This window comes from Anopheles merus, chromosome 3R (assembly GCF_017562075.2).
Source record: "Anopheles merus strain MAF chromosome 3R, AmerM5.1, whole genome shotgun sequence".
Taxonomy (NCBI): Eukaryota; Metazoa; Arthropoda; class Insecta; order Diptera; family Culicidae; genus Anopheles; species Anopheles merus.
The window spans coordinates 12284491-12299447 of record NC_054084.1 but is presented as its reverse complement, the minus strand read 5'-3'; the positions used below and the strand labels follow the sequence as shown (position 1 = coordinate 12299447).

The window sequence follows — 14957 nt, the reverse complement described above, 5'->3', positions numbered from 1 at the left end:
ACGTAATTGACTGTTCATAACCCGCACTTGGGTTCGCATTTCCGCCACCTCCTGCTGCTGGGGTTGGTTCGTTACTTGGGGAAAATCGTTAACAAGTTTTAGCTTTTTGTGCGTTACCCTTCTGGTTCCATCTTTCTCTGACACTCTGGTCTCCCCGATCTATCCCCCGATATGGTGAGCCCGATCTATCCCTGCAGTGGGATAGTGTGTTACCCTGCTTCTCAATAGCACCGTGGTGAAACGTTATCCTTGACGAATTTCCTCAATGAAACCCCTGCGTTACTTACTGTAGGACGTCGGGAGGGAACACTTGCCCTCAGTTGTGTGCATTAGTGTGCAACCATGCCCCACAATTAAAAGCGTTTTTATTGATGGTTACATTGCAACACTGCTGCAAATTTGCGGTGTGCGTACACAATCGTTGATTAGTGGATGGAGGAAAATGATTGCCTTCATTCTGTAACATTAATACACTTTGTGCATGCAACGAAATAACGAATTCTTCGCTGCAGTGTTAGTGCACATAAAAATAAATTGCTACAAATGATTGGAGCACAATATAATACAAAATGTGACAGGAACAAAATAGAAACTGTCCCTTTGAACCTCTTATTCTAACAGCGACAGCTATGTCCGTGCTACAATGGGCTGTTGATTCTGCACGTTACGACAATACGTATTGTAAAAATCATTGTCTTCCTTCTTGGATATCATTTTACACCGTACTGAGTTGCCATTAACCCTGTCTGATCTTACATGGGCACATTGGATGCATCTCCCAGTTTCTGCTCGACCACAACCATCATATTAGGAACTTTCGATACGATTCAAGCCATCATTTCATTCTGTAGGTCATTGTAAAAGCAGTAAACTTGTAAACATTTCTTGATGGCACATTTTGCTCAATTGAGTTAATGAAAAGGGAGATAGTTTAATGCAGTATTTGAAAAATAAACTTAGAATCCTTTTCAAAACATTAAAAAATATCTAATATTTAACTCAAAAATAACAAAAAACTTATTCTTAGAATTAAAGCTTAACTAATATCGGGGCCTTTCACGATACTAGCCAGCTTCTTTACATGGAGTTTGACAGTTGGCGTCTGACATCATATGAACATTCCATACAAAACCACACACAAAACCACTAGCCTGCGATTTTCAGCCTAGATTATTTCAGCATCAAAGCTAGAATTAGATTCGAGTACCTGCTCGAAAAAATGGCAGCAAGGTTGTGTTTTCATTTATCCCAAGGTGCATTAAAGAGATTAGGTGATTGAATCTAGCTAAGTACATCCTACATGAACTTTGGAATCTAGAATGAAAGTGTATGTAGACCAGGTGGTCTCAAAGTCTGTTTTTTTATAACCGAATTTGAACATCACTTTTTACATGACCGGTGAAAACTTTAGCTCAAACAGGCTTTCCGGTAACATGAATAATACACAAAACACTCTTAAAATATTATTTTAGAAGCAGAAGCAATAAAAAACAACTTCCGAAATACATCCACCTTGGGATAAGCCCACCTGTATATTATACCCACTTTGATAGCTGCTCGAAAACTGCTGTACAGCTGGTAGACTGAAATTTCAGCCTACGATCTTAAAAGGGTAAGGGGCCCATTAGTGAAATATGTAAAGCAGCAATAAAAATGCGTACAAAAATCCCCCCGAATATCCGTATGTGCGGATTATGGGAGAGAGAAAAAACTTGCCATCTCACCATCAACAAGAATTTGTCGCCTTTTTGTTGCGCCTCTATTACACCGCCGCAGTTTAGTATCTTTCGCAAAACTGAAACACATAATTAGTGGCTAATTTGTACCGCCTGATAAATGCTTACATTAATCGTCCCGAACGCACGGCATTTCCCTTTCTCATCCACACACACAGACAAACACACTCCAATGCAGGTGTGGTCAAATTTCTCGGAACGGATCCAAATTCCGCGTTCGGCTCAAAATATTTAGCCCGGATTTTTGCCAGCCAAACCGACGACGGGGAGGCATTCTCATAAGCCACAGCAAAGTTAGCAATGGCAGCAACAAAAACGCAAAAGAAAAAAAACATTAACCCCACCACCCAAACAGGCAGCGCGACCCGCCCCGCACAGATTCACGTGCGATAAAATTAGCCCCAAAGAAGCTTCCTTCATTTCCCATAACAAAATTCAAACCGACTAACACACACACACAGGCGCGCGCGCGAAATAAACGCACATAACTCTCATCATACGGTCGGCGGTATTTTGTCTTCCCCAGACAATCTGCTTCCTTCGGTGGGTCAGCTACTTGGGCAATGTAGCGCAAAATGTCTCCCCCTAGGACGGGGGCCGGTGTGGAACATTTTTCCGTAATACGAGGTCAACACCGTCGAGTCAACACCTGAAGGAGGACAAAGAGAGCGAAAATCGCATAAAACAACATCAAACAGAAAATGTCCTCAAAAATAAATATAATCCGCCGCCGCCGCCGCTGCGCGCATGTGAGTTGTTTGTAATGCGATCTCTCTTGCGCGCACAAAAGAAAATCGAAAGCAAATTACATACTAATTCGCAAATCGCAAAATGGTGCACATCGGGAGGAAAAGAAAAAAAAAAGGTATGTGGAAGAGAGAGAGAGATTGAGGGATGGTTTGGTAATAATCAATCCTTGGCACGGCACGGGTCCCACAGCAAAAAAGGTAAAAACATGCACGACGAGACGCATGTCCCAAGTGGCAACAAACACACTCACAAATAATAGAACGATGGGAAGCTATTTCGACCAAACGCTGTGTGTGTGTGTGTGTGCAGGGTTTGGGAAAAGACGCGGCATTCCACACGCGGTTTTTCCTCCGTCGCGGTCTGTAATTGATGCTATTTTCACCGTTCGACGATACACCCGAATACGAATCATCCGCAATGTCGCTTCTCCCTTTCACAGCCCATGTCGTCCGCCAATGTTGGGCCGCTACCAGCTTTCTGCTCTTCTTACTTGTTAATTTTAAACACACATGCAAACGACTACTTACAAAGCTTCAATCGAACCGCCCTCCATTGTGTAGCGCATCGTGGGGATGATGAGGATGATGATCGCCGATTGCCTGTTCATCGATCAACCGGTTCGCCGAAGTGGAAAGGATGATCGGATTTGTGTGTGAATTATTTTTCTTCACAAAAGCGCTCACTAGTTGCAATTATGTTTGGCTAAGCATTATGCTAGCCTTACTTTCCCACCAAATGATTTTAGCGGAAAAAAAACGCACAAGCAACGAACCCCGTTTTCTCCCGTCAGTCCACAATTGCAAGACACACATTCGCCATACGATGATCGCATTACATAATGCTGCTGGCTGATCGAATTCTCCTCCTCCTCCCCTCGTCGTGTATTGTTGTTGTGTGTTTTGGTAAAAGCGAGATGGATCACACACTTCTATAAGAATGAATTGAACGACCAACTGCACTAAATCATCAAATTCATAATACACCAATAATTCACCCCGTAATCAATCAACCGATCGCGTACAAAAAAGGGGGGTAACACAACACAACACCCAACGGCCCTACACTAAAACAGGCGACCGTTTCTCGCTCACTCTCTCTGCTCAGTCAGTCAGTCAGTGTATCGTTTACCAACCCGCGACCGTACGGCCGAAAGCGATGCGATAGACTAGATGAGCAGGCAGGCAGGCAGCAGCACTGTTGGCCGATTAGCCAATTTACAATTGGAGCATCATCACACATCCTTCTCATCGCCCCAAAACAAAACAAAAAAAAACTGGGGGGGGGGGGGAGGAAAGAAAAAGGGAAAAGGAATCGCAGATGCATCCGCTCTCATATACCGTACCGAACGACGACGTTCCGAGGTTTGTCGCCACCACCACCACCGCCCGACCACGACGACAACGAGAGCTGCCAGGTAATTAAAGATCGGAAATTGTTTATTTCCCCCCCCCCCCCCCCTTTGCGTGTGCTATTGCACTGTGGCGGTTTTTTGTCTATTTTTTTTTTCTTCTTTTATTTAATTCGCGATTTCTGCAAGGCAGCACAACCCCTTCTTCAATGGGCGCTATCTCACGAAATTAAACCGTGTACCATTGCGAAAAGGAGGCTTAGATGATCGATACAGAGCCGCTCACGATCGTTGCGCAGTGACAGTTTCCCTCCCCTAAAGAATTATAAAATGTACCAAACAAACGGAATAAAAACACACAAACATGAGCCTCAGTTGCTTTCGATCAATTCTTACACACACTTGTGCTTGCTCTGTGTTTGTGTGTATGTATGTTTTGGTTACATTTTGTTGATAGATAAAGCTGCTCCACTTCGCTTTGTGTTTAATCTTTTCCCCTTTTTCCGATGCAATTCATCTCTCGCTTGCAGCGCTGATGGCCCCAAAACACAGACCAACGCCATAGACCCGAAGCTGCAATAACTATACCACCAACCCCCTTCATGCCCCTCCCCTTCCACCCACCCCGTCAATGCGTTAGGTTGATCGAGCGCGTTCTCGGCCGAGCGCAACCCGAGACGTCGTCGTCGTCGTCGTCCAAGTGTCTCTGTGGACGATTAAGATGCAAATCGCTCTCTTCGAGCGCTTGAGCTGGGGGAGGAGGTGCCGGGGACGATCCGTGACGGCGAGGGGCAAGCAGTTGGCTGTGACTGTGCGCGATGCACGAGATCGGGTGGTGATGTTGTTGGATGCGATCAACGACGCCAGAGGCAGCGAGCACAAAGTCCATCCATCGCGTATAGTGCACCGCAAACTACACACAGCCACACACACACACACATACACAGAAGGATCGTGCGGGAAATCGGCACACATTCGCAGTGGATGCACTCAAACTGCACTTAGACAGACACACACAAAGACGCGGGAATCGCGTGTGCGCCCGCGTAAGGTTAATGGGAGGTAGCTTTTTAATGTTGCTCGTTTATACTGCACTGGCTGATAGAGGGGCAGCCGCAGGGCAGTGGTATCGATTGGACGCGAGGTGCAATTGGACGATTGCAAATTGGAACAACACAGAATGCGATGTGTGTTGCAGGCAGTTCCTGATTAAACCCTTTACAATCGCAGTGCTGTTTATTTTATTGTGGGTGAGCTGGGGCCAAGTGCCGACCTTCCTCGACTGCATCATGTTTGATGTTTTACTTAACATATGTTTCACCTTTATACAACACAAGTTTGAAAAACTTTAGTTCTGTTTTATATTCATTCGCAGCAGTTAAAAATAGATAGCATCATCCTGTGCAAATGAGGAATTGGGTTTTTTTTCAATTTATTTCACAGAATAGATTTGTGCTTAATGGTGTGTAGAAATTAATTCAGGCTCTTTTGTATCTAAAACCAAACACAGTTATTATGTAAAGCTCGCTGATGTTGAAGTTTCCAAATAACAATCATTGCCGATAAATTTTATCTTTTTTTACAGTATGAGTCAAATGTTTCCTCTAAGCCACATATTCTAGCCTTTGCATCACTTTTTTCCTCAAAGGCACCTATTTTTTTAAAGTCCCTAATGTTTGTAGAAATCGTGATAAATTGATTGGGCTCATGTAACTTTTATTGGGTAAAAATTAATCAATTTCGATGTATTTACTGCATTCTTTCTACAGGAAAATGAATGCCACCTCCGACGACTCCATTGAAACGATTAAAATTAGCATATTTATTGTAATATTTGAATTACTATAAATTAAATTATCGATTATTTCACAAGAATTGATGCACTTTGAGACACACAAATATAGAAAATATAAAAAAAAAACATTGTAAACAACATCGTAATGTCTAAAGAACGAATTTGGATAAAAACGAGACAAGCTGTCAAAAATTGAAACACAAATCGTTTCATTTTCATTCAGTTACAAGCTCATGCTGCAGATTATTTACCGATTTGGTGCTCAGACATAAAGACATACTTGCAAATTCAAACACGAAGCAAATCAAAATCAATCATTTGTGGGGCTAATCTTATCGACAATACTACACACGACCATTTAGTAACATGCTCGAGCAACTGCTCGATTTGAATATCTGAATATGTTGCTAAATTGGTTGATGTTTTAGGATAACAATGAGTTCATCAACATTCCATTCGATTCGGTAGTTTCCTGTAGTATTGGGTAAATCTGATTCAGATTCATAAATTTGAATGAATCTTTGAAATAATTCAATGAATCTGAATCTCGATTTCATTTCATGAATCTCATGAAATCATGAATTTTCATGAATCTCAAACTCTCTGAATCTCAAAGATTTGCGGGATCTCGAAAGATTCACGAATCTCTACCACGGATGCATGAATCTCCAAAGATTCAGCTTCAGAGGTTGAGTTTCTTATTATTCTTCTCCATGGCGTAACAACCTAAGTGGTCATGCCAGCAGCCTACCTATACAGGATGTCGAGACTTGTCTTGGCAAGTCCTACGCAGCCGGATAGTTTGTTTTGCTTCGGGGAGACGATGACGATGAGAGGCTTGAACCCACGACGTCAGTGTTGTTAAGTCGTGCGAGTTACAATGTATCATGGGATCGTGTAAATTCAATATTTTTAAATCCAAAGGTTCATGAATCCCTGGAGACTTATGAATCTTAAAGGATTCATGCATCTTATATATTAATGAATCTTTCGAGATTCATGATTCCTTGGAGATTCAATAATCTCTACAGATTTCTTAGGAGATCCAGGAATCTTTAGGGATTCGATTCGAGATTCAAATCACGCATCGCTGAGGATTCATATGAATGAATCTCAACGAAAGATTTATGAAACCCGACACTAGTTAGCTCTCCAATGGTTGCCTGCTGAAGGCGCATCGAAATATCATAACCGCTTGGTCGTACCTCACACAATCATTAGCAACTTTTTCACTTTAACTTAAAGCCTTAAACTTAGACAAGCAAAGGCGAGAAGAAACACATAATTATTTACTATTTATTTAAGAATTGCTTCTACCGTTGGATCATGAACTCGAATTCAGTGTTTCATATCATAGTATCTCATCGTATCACATTGGAGCACAAATTTAAGATTTTCTAACTGCAATAGATCAAAGGCCTCAATGCTGGGTATAAACTATACCCAGAGGTATAAACTCTGTTAATACAAAACAAAGGCATACCTTCTTCATTCGTCACAAATCCCATTACAAGCCACCAAATGCTTCCACAAATGTGAAAATTGAATTTTTCGTCATAACCATTTGAACCAGCTGGTGCCTTACACAAAATGACGAGTACCCTAGCACAGGTGAAACGATTCCGCCCATCGTGGCGGCGGTGGCGGGCGGTGTGACGACGACGACCGCGACGGCAACGACAACGAGCGAAACAATTTTTCCTTCGATAATAATAGATTTTACACCCAAAATCGCACAAAACATTGCGAGGGCACGGCACATCTCAGTCAGTGCAATCTCGCGGGGCCGGCTAAGAAATCACTAACCCCGCGGCAGGTGCCTGGCCTGTGCGGTGAGTGTGTGGATAGGTCAAAAATTCTCGAGCGCAAAAAACAAACAACAGAAAAGTAAGAGCAGTTTGGCGTACTCTTTTAGAGCGACAATTGTGGGCCCACCAGCGTACGATATCTGCCGAACGATCAGCACACAACTGACTGTTTAGTGTGTGTGTGTGTGTGTTTAATGTTTCTTTTCTTTTACCAGCAACATTAGCAGCAAACAAAACATTCTCGGCACAAGACGGGCCAAAAACACAACACACTCACCGAAACACTGTGGCAGAAGCTTTCAACGCATAACGCCCGAAGGGTGAGCGCGCGAGTGCTGTTTGGTGGTTTTCAATGCATCACCGGGCAAATATTTGCTGGCGTACGTTGGCAGCGTCGCGTGATACAAACGCCGCCCGTCGCAGGGCCGCCTGTAATAATCGTAAGGTTCGAAGTGTTCGCGGTGTGGATGATTCATGCTCCCTCACTTCCCCTCGGCTGGGTGGGCGTATTTAATATCATGCCAACTAATAGGGAATTCCTCGAACACAAATTTCATTCATACGGAAAACTCATTGCGATAGCGATTTTGCATTCTTGGCTGTTGTGTGAAGGGAAGCAGGGTTTTTCGTTTTGTTTGAGTCACTTTCGAAAAAAAAACCAAAATTGCTTTAGAACACAACTAACCGTGCTAATGCAATTCCGGTTCGCTCTACTGATAAAGCCGCGTGCTTCGACCCTATTTTTCACCGCGCACACACCAAAAGCATAATGATAGCAATTTTTAACTTTTATCATTACCATCGTTCCCCGTCCCCGACGTGTGCACCGTATTGTGAATAATTATTCACAACCCACTGTCTTTTGTTTCCTGCTTCTATTTATCAAAACGTGCTGCCAGTGGTGTTCTCGGTGCAATATAAAAATAAACAAAGGCACAGGGAAAAGGAACAAATGCAAATAGCTTCCAAAATTGTACACCAACTGCCGCAATTGCTTCTAAGCGCGATTACAAACCGACCAACGGGAGGAATAAGCACCGGCCGACGGTTCGGCGTCCACTGCTGTTTATGTGTGGCTAAATGTGCAACAAACCCAAACACCCCAAACACCGCCAAGGACGCCACGTTCGCGCGCGGTATGCAATTTTGCACAATTATCTAACACCGCCACCCTCAGGGTCACCTCCCCCGGTCGCTTTGACATAGCGGGAAAAGAGAGGGAGAGGCAAGAACGATTGCTTGATCATTGTCCCTTCTCAGCAAAGGGAACGACCGGCAGTCACGTCACAAGTGCCCCCAAGGCACACGCACACACACAGAGCCCATTGCCATCTGCCGCAGGAAAGAGATTTCGCAACGATGCGACCCAAAAATTTTGCCCACAGCAGCGCAGCGCGGCATCTCCTCTTCCACCAAAAACTCGGCGTGTTCGCATCGATTTCACATTCCACATTCGGTCCGGTTTGATTTTGAGCCCGCCCGATGGGTCACATTTCTGTCGGCCCTTTCGGAGGGGTCCCGCGAAGCAATGTGCATGTGCACCACACGATCCAGTTTTCCTTTTGGGATGCAGGGATTTTGCATGCTTCTGGGAGTGGGGCAGTACTGGCGACCCGTAAACCGCAATTGATCCATTTAAATAGTGGCAGTGCGGGTGTGAAGAGGCACAGAAAGCGTTCGGTTCTCCTATTGGATGCACCGCAATCAATAGTGAAGAAATCCAGTAGGAACTTTCAGCAAGCAATTCCAGCAGCCAACATGAAGGTAAGTTTCTGACTCGGATCTAAAATGAAGAAAATATTGTAAACACAAATTAATCGTCCATTCCCGACAGCTCACATTCAGCGTTGTGCTTACCGTGGCCCTCGTTGCCTCGCTCGGCACCGCCAGTCCACTTCTAATCACGAAGCAAGTGATTAGGAAGGTGGTCGACAAGCATTTCGAGCCGAAAACGGTCACAACGCACGCGGTCGTCTACACACCGGTCGTGGCGCCGCCGCCACCGCCCGTCGTACTAGCAGCCGCGCCCGCTCATCATCCAGCGGTCGCCTCGCCCTCCGCCCTGCACGCCAAGCTGACCAGCACGCTCGGGTCGTTGCTGAAGCATCCGCTGCTGCAGCATCCGTGGCTGGCCAAGTTCGTGCCGCTCGGCGGTGTGGTCGAGGTAGTGCGCAAGTTTAAGCCGGGCAGTGTGGGCGCCTCCTATCCGCCCGTCGTTCAGCATCCCGTACCGGAGGTGGACCTGCCGCACGAGGTTGAGGAGCACCATACCGTGACAACCGTTGTGACCACTCCAGCGCCGGTGTACGGTTTACCTGCTGCTGAACCTGCCGTTCCCGCTCCGGTGTACGGATTGCCTGCTGCTGAACCTGTCGTTCCCGCTCCGGTGTACGGTTTGCCTGCCGCTGAACCTGTCGTTCCCGCTCCGGTGTACGGTGTGCCCGCTCCTGCGCCAGTCGTTCCTGCCCCGGTGTACGGTGTCCCTGCGGCAACCTACGGACCCCCCGGTACCGGTGAACATTCATCCGCTTCCTCATCCTCCTCCTCCTCATCGAGCAGCAGCACATCGTCCAGTGATGGTGCGGCTAAATACGTGGCCGTCAATCCAGGCGCACGCCACGAAGCTCCCCTCCCCGGCTACGACCATTCGGTGGTGCTGGAAAACCTCGACCCAGCCCCGGGCACGGAGGGACTGACCATGCTCGTCCCACCGGTCGTTTCGAACGAGCTGCACCACTGGAACCCCGAACCGGTTGTACTGCGGGGTGAGGACATGCTGTCGTCCGACTATCTGCGCATGGCGCACGATGTAGCGACCGGCGGCGCCGACCCCGCCGAGCCCGTTGAGGCACGGTACGTGGCGATCAACAATGGCGTGCGCCATGAAGCGCCACTGCCCGGGTACGATCGGTCGATCGTGATCGAAAACGCGGACACGGTTTAAGGACAAGGGGGTAGCTTTTAGTTAGCGCCAAAGATCACACATACGCACACGGTTAAGCGATGTAAATCTGTAAATCTGTCACTGGTTTTGTTTAATAAACGCAAAGGAAACTGAATGTTTTGAATGTATTGTGTCTTTAAACTTGTAAGCCGCCTGTGCGGGAGGTCTTCAGCTTCAACACAATCAAAACCTGCTAATTGGACGGCTATGTGCGAGCAAAAAACGGGTTCCGATAAGGGGCTCTCAATTTCGTAACTATTTCGAAATGTGTACACGAACCATGCGTGAATCATTCTGTTTGTTTTCTTTCAATTTTGTACAACAAACCCCATCATATCAACCCTTTTGCAGGAATGTCAACATATCAGCACGGTCTTCGATCGTCTGGTAATGTCTTCACCGGCAAAGACACAAAAAACCACACCCAAATGGGAATTAGTTTTTAGCGAGTTGTGGAAGACCTTTGGTGGTTTGATGGATCGTTCGCGAAATGGACAACCACCCGCGCGTGTGTGTGTGTGTGTGTGTGTGTGTGTGTGTGTGTGTGTGTGTGTGTGTGTGTGTGTGTGTGTGTGTGTGTGTGTGTGTGTGTGTGTGTGTGTGGTGTGTGTGTGTGTGTGTGTGTGTGTGTGTGTGTGTGTGTGTGTGTGTGTGTGTGGTTGTGTGTGTGTGTGTGTGAGGAGTGTAAAAAACGATTCCAATAGAACGGTTCTAAAATTAATAGAGGCCTATAGGGGGTATATGTTGCTCGCTGACGGACGGATCCCTTTTCGCTCTATCGTTATTAGCAAGCTAACGCGAAAGTGACAATAATGCCCATCCGTCAAGCTGTTATCCCACACTGAATCGCATTTTGTTTTGCAGTTTTGATATTTAAATTAGTTTCAAACATTTTCTTTTTTTTTGTGTGTTCGATATTAAAACAATTTAATCTGAATATTTTTTCGTATTAGCGATTGTTTCTTTGATATAAAAATAGTCCTGCTGAACGGATAGTCTTTCAATCTAAATCTTGAAGATCATTCAACAGACTGACGTTGGCTACTACAGACACTGCCGATCGTTGTAGAATAGTCATTGACAGCAGCTAATCATGCAATTATTTTCTATTTTATTATAACTATACGAGAGTTAATCACTAAGACATACTTATTGATCTCTTCATATTTTGCTATGAATATCCATCTATGTCACGCAAGAGAGAATTCCTGGACCGAGACAGTTAAGCTTTCCAGTGGTGAGTTAGATCGAAGTACACTTATTTTTCACGTAAATTGAAGCAGTTCAGATATGTTGAGGATCAATTCCGAAAAGATTAGTGTGGATTCAGGACCAATTCCAAGACTGTTTCAGCTTGTAGATCAGTTTCAGGAACCGTATTGTTTTGGAATCAGGTCCAGGAGCTTTATAGTTTTGATATGTATTCCGAATGACTGTTGTAATTATAGGATCAGTTTTAGGACCAGTTCAGGTTCAGCTGTTCAGGACAAATTCCAAGACCCAAGTATACGATTGGGTCCAGTTCCAGGACCGGTATGGGCAGAGTATCTGTTCCATCACTGATAGAGCATATGATCAGTTGCAGGACCAGTATAGGTTCAGGATCAATTCTTGGACCCGTATAAGTTTGGGTTCCGGATCAGTACTAGAACCTATATGTGTTCGTGATCACTTCCAAGAATAGTATGGATTCAAAATCATTTATGGGATTCCGAATATGGGCTCAATATGAGTTCATGGTCAATTCCAGGAAGAATATGGGTTCCGGATCAGTTCCAGGAATGGTAGGAGGGTCGTAATGTAGTGATCGGTTTAGATTCAGGATCAGTTCCAGGGCAGGTATGAATTGTGAATTAGTTCCTGGGCTGTGGGTTGGGGACCAGTTCTAGGACTCGTAAGGGTTAAGGATCAGTTCAGCTTCCGTTGATGGTTAAGAATCAATCTCTCTTGATGTGCCCCGTAGATTTCAAGTAAACTCAGATATTAAAAAAAAACACTTCAGTCCGACCCCAGAGTTTATTATTCAACCCCAAAATAATAATTTGCCTAGCCTTGTTATGTGGTCAAACAAATTAATTTCAAAACATTCTATTTGAAGAAGAGCCCGTGGGAACCTAAAGACAATTCCGATTCATTGATTGACAGTTAAATTGATTGTTTCCTGCGATCGCAACAGTCGGCGCAAAACACCAAACCCTTTTACAAAAGTAATAAAATTCGACGTACAGCGCAAAATCACCACGTCTTCTAAGAAGGATAAAGGATCGCCTCATCAAAGCATCCTGGAACGGTCGCATGCGGGTCTCGAACCGTATTTTGCCGACCAAGATGATAAGTAAGGTTATAGACGTCCCTGAATTTATTAATTTTGAGTAAAAACGTCCAGGTCGTGCATCTAAACCAATTCTGAATCATTCTATTCCATCTTACTTAGACGATATGTTAGCGAAGTTCTCTTATCATATCGATCAGTTCTATCAGCAAATACGGTTTGAAATTGCACTAACTCTTGATATGCACTTCAACGATCGTGTAAAGCCAGTGCCTTCCAGTGGATGACCTACTTCGATTGCTCCAAAGCTCCAACCGGATAAGATCGCATCGTCATCATCGTCGTAGAGTAGGCAAGGCCGAACCGTGTGACTCGCTCAGTGATTTCCGTTCCCTAATGCTGACACACATTTTGCGGGGCCCGCCTAAGCACACAGAACAGCTGTTGGTAACAAGTGCCCGTGATCCCGCGCCACACGACCACGGCACGGTAGCCGGGTGGTTCTCATTGATAGTGAAACCCGCGCAGAAAACATCCGCATCATCATCATCATCATCATCGTCATCATTGCCCACCGCTGCCGTCGCCACCGACCACTTTCGTCATCAATGTAGGGGCCTCTCTCTCGCACGCTCCCCGACCACGCGACCGATGAATCACAAAACCCCCGTCCAATGAATAATAAACAAGCGCTAAAACACAGTAGCCCATGGGTCAGAGGCATCGGAAACCGATGCAAACACTTCCTGCTTCCTATGCTTCCGTCCACCACACACTGGTCCAGTGTGCGGACCACTCATGTGTGTGTGTGTGTGATTTTGTTCTTTCGTACCTCCTTTCCCACAGTGGAAACACAGGGGCAGCATTGGCTGGCGGTGATGCCTACTTTCTTCGTCCGCAATGGCGTCCCGCAACACAAAAAGAAGGAACGCTTTCGCACCGATTAACACAAAACGCAAGCAGAGGCTCCCTCCTCCCCCCGCCCCCTTGCTACATCCGTATTTCGCAGCTGCGCAGCTTTTTGTTTTGTGCGGTACAGTGCGACCTTTGCCTGAAAAGGCAGCCGTCCGCCCATCAAACGGGGTGGGATTAACAGCGCGGTGGTTAATGTACGGGAGGGGGGGGGGGGGAGCGGATGGTGGGGATTCTGTGCCTGCCAAAAACGAAAACCTCCAACTCGATAAGGGGAAATCATCTTCGATGAATGCCTTCCCGGCACGCTTCTTCCCATACACACACACGCACGCACGCACGCACACACACACACACAGGCTGCTTGTTTCCACCATTGGAAATTGGTGCCTTTCCTTCCTTTCCCGTACTCCTAGTTACTTACCGTGTGCTTCTTCCTACTTCTTCTTCTTTTTCTTCTTCCGCTAGTGTTGGTGTTGCGTTGCTTTCTCACAAGCGCGTTGCGTTCTTTTTCTGTTGCGGCTTCTTCACACACTATCGCAGGCCGCACCACCGCAACCGCTACACCAGAGCGCTTCCGGAACTAGCGAGCGAGGGGTTTGGCTTCAATCGCTAGTAGCGGCGGGTTTTCACACCAAGCAGCATCACTGGCACGGGCCTGGGGGGGGGGGGACTTTTCACTACGCGAACCCAGCAGCACCAGCAGCTGCACTTTCACGGTCACAAAACACGCACAGACACAGACCCACACACACGCACGCACACGGGGGAACGCAGATTTTGGTCGCGGGTGGAGCGAACGGGGCAATGGCACACACACACACACCGCGAGACGCACGGGGAGACTGCGGGACGGGACGGGTTTCGCACCGACTTTCGCACACTTCCGGATGGCAAACTACGGGCGCGTTCGCTTTTTTGCTTCCCTACTGCTGCTGCTGCTGCTGCTGTTTTGCTCAAGCACCCACGCGAAATTCGGACCCACGGACAATGTATGCACACACATACAAACACACACACACACACACAGGGGAGGGAACGCCAGCAGCGGAATCAATTTCAGGCAGCACAGCTCTAGAACGCGCACACGCACAATCACACACACACACGCGCACACAGGCCACAAATGTCAAACTGCCGGGCGCACTTTTTGACGTTGTGGCCGGACGGCTGGTTGCGCTGCCCATAGTTTGACCCGAGCCGTTTGATTGTGAAGGTGAGAGCGAGAGAAAGCGATGGTGGTTCGAGCGAGACAGCAGGTGGTCACTCTTCGGCTTTGCTGGTCGGTGTCATTACAAGCCGCCAACTATGCGATACAAACGCTCGCTTCGGTGAAAAAACTCGATTTTGCGTGGCATATTCAAATGGACAGTTGGGCCGGCACTTTCAACG

At 46.3% G+C, this 14957-nt stretch overlaps 2 protein-coding genes across 3 annotated transcripts in view; one reads left to right on the top strand and one right to left on the bottom strand.

Annotated features, from left to right (window-relative positions):
- Positions 1 to 14719, bottom strand: part of LOC121595493 (protein mothers against dpp) — a 48672-nt gene extending 33953 nt beyond the window's left edge. Inside the window, exon 1 of one of the 2 annotated variants that reach the window (XM_041919520.1) lies at positions 13990 to 14719. The gene's annotated coding sequence lies outside the window, so the exon portion shown is untranslated. Of the gene's footprint in view, positions 1 to 3013; positions 3694 to 13989 lie in introns of those variants that run through there. The other variant, XM_041919522.1, reaches the window with a different exon arrangement.
- On the top strand, positions 8936 to 10558 carry LOC121595494 (pollen-specific leucine-rich repeat extensin-like protein 1). Its single transcript, XM_041919523.1, has 2 exons — positions 8936 to 9201; positions 9272 to 10558. Exons 1-2 carry the CDS (start codon positions 9196 to 9198, stop codon positions 10379 to 10381), a joined length of 1116 nt encoding a protein of 371 aa, XP_041775457.1. The 5' UTR covers positions 8936 to 9195; the 3' UTR covers positions 10382 to 10558.
- Positions 14720 to 14957: the final 238 nt, after the last annotated feature.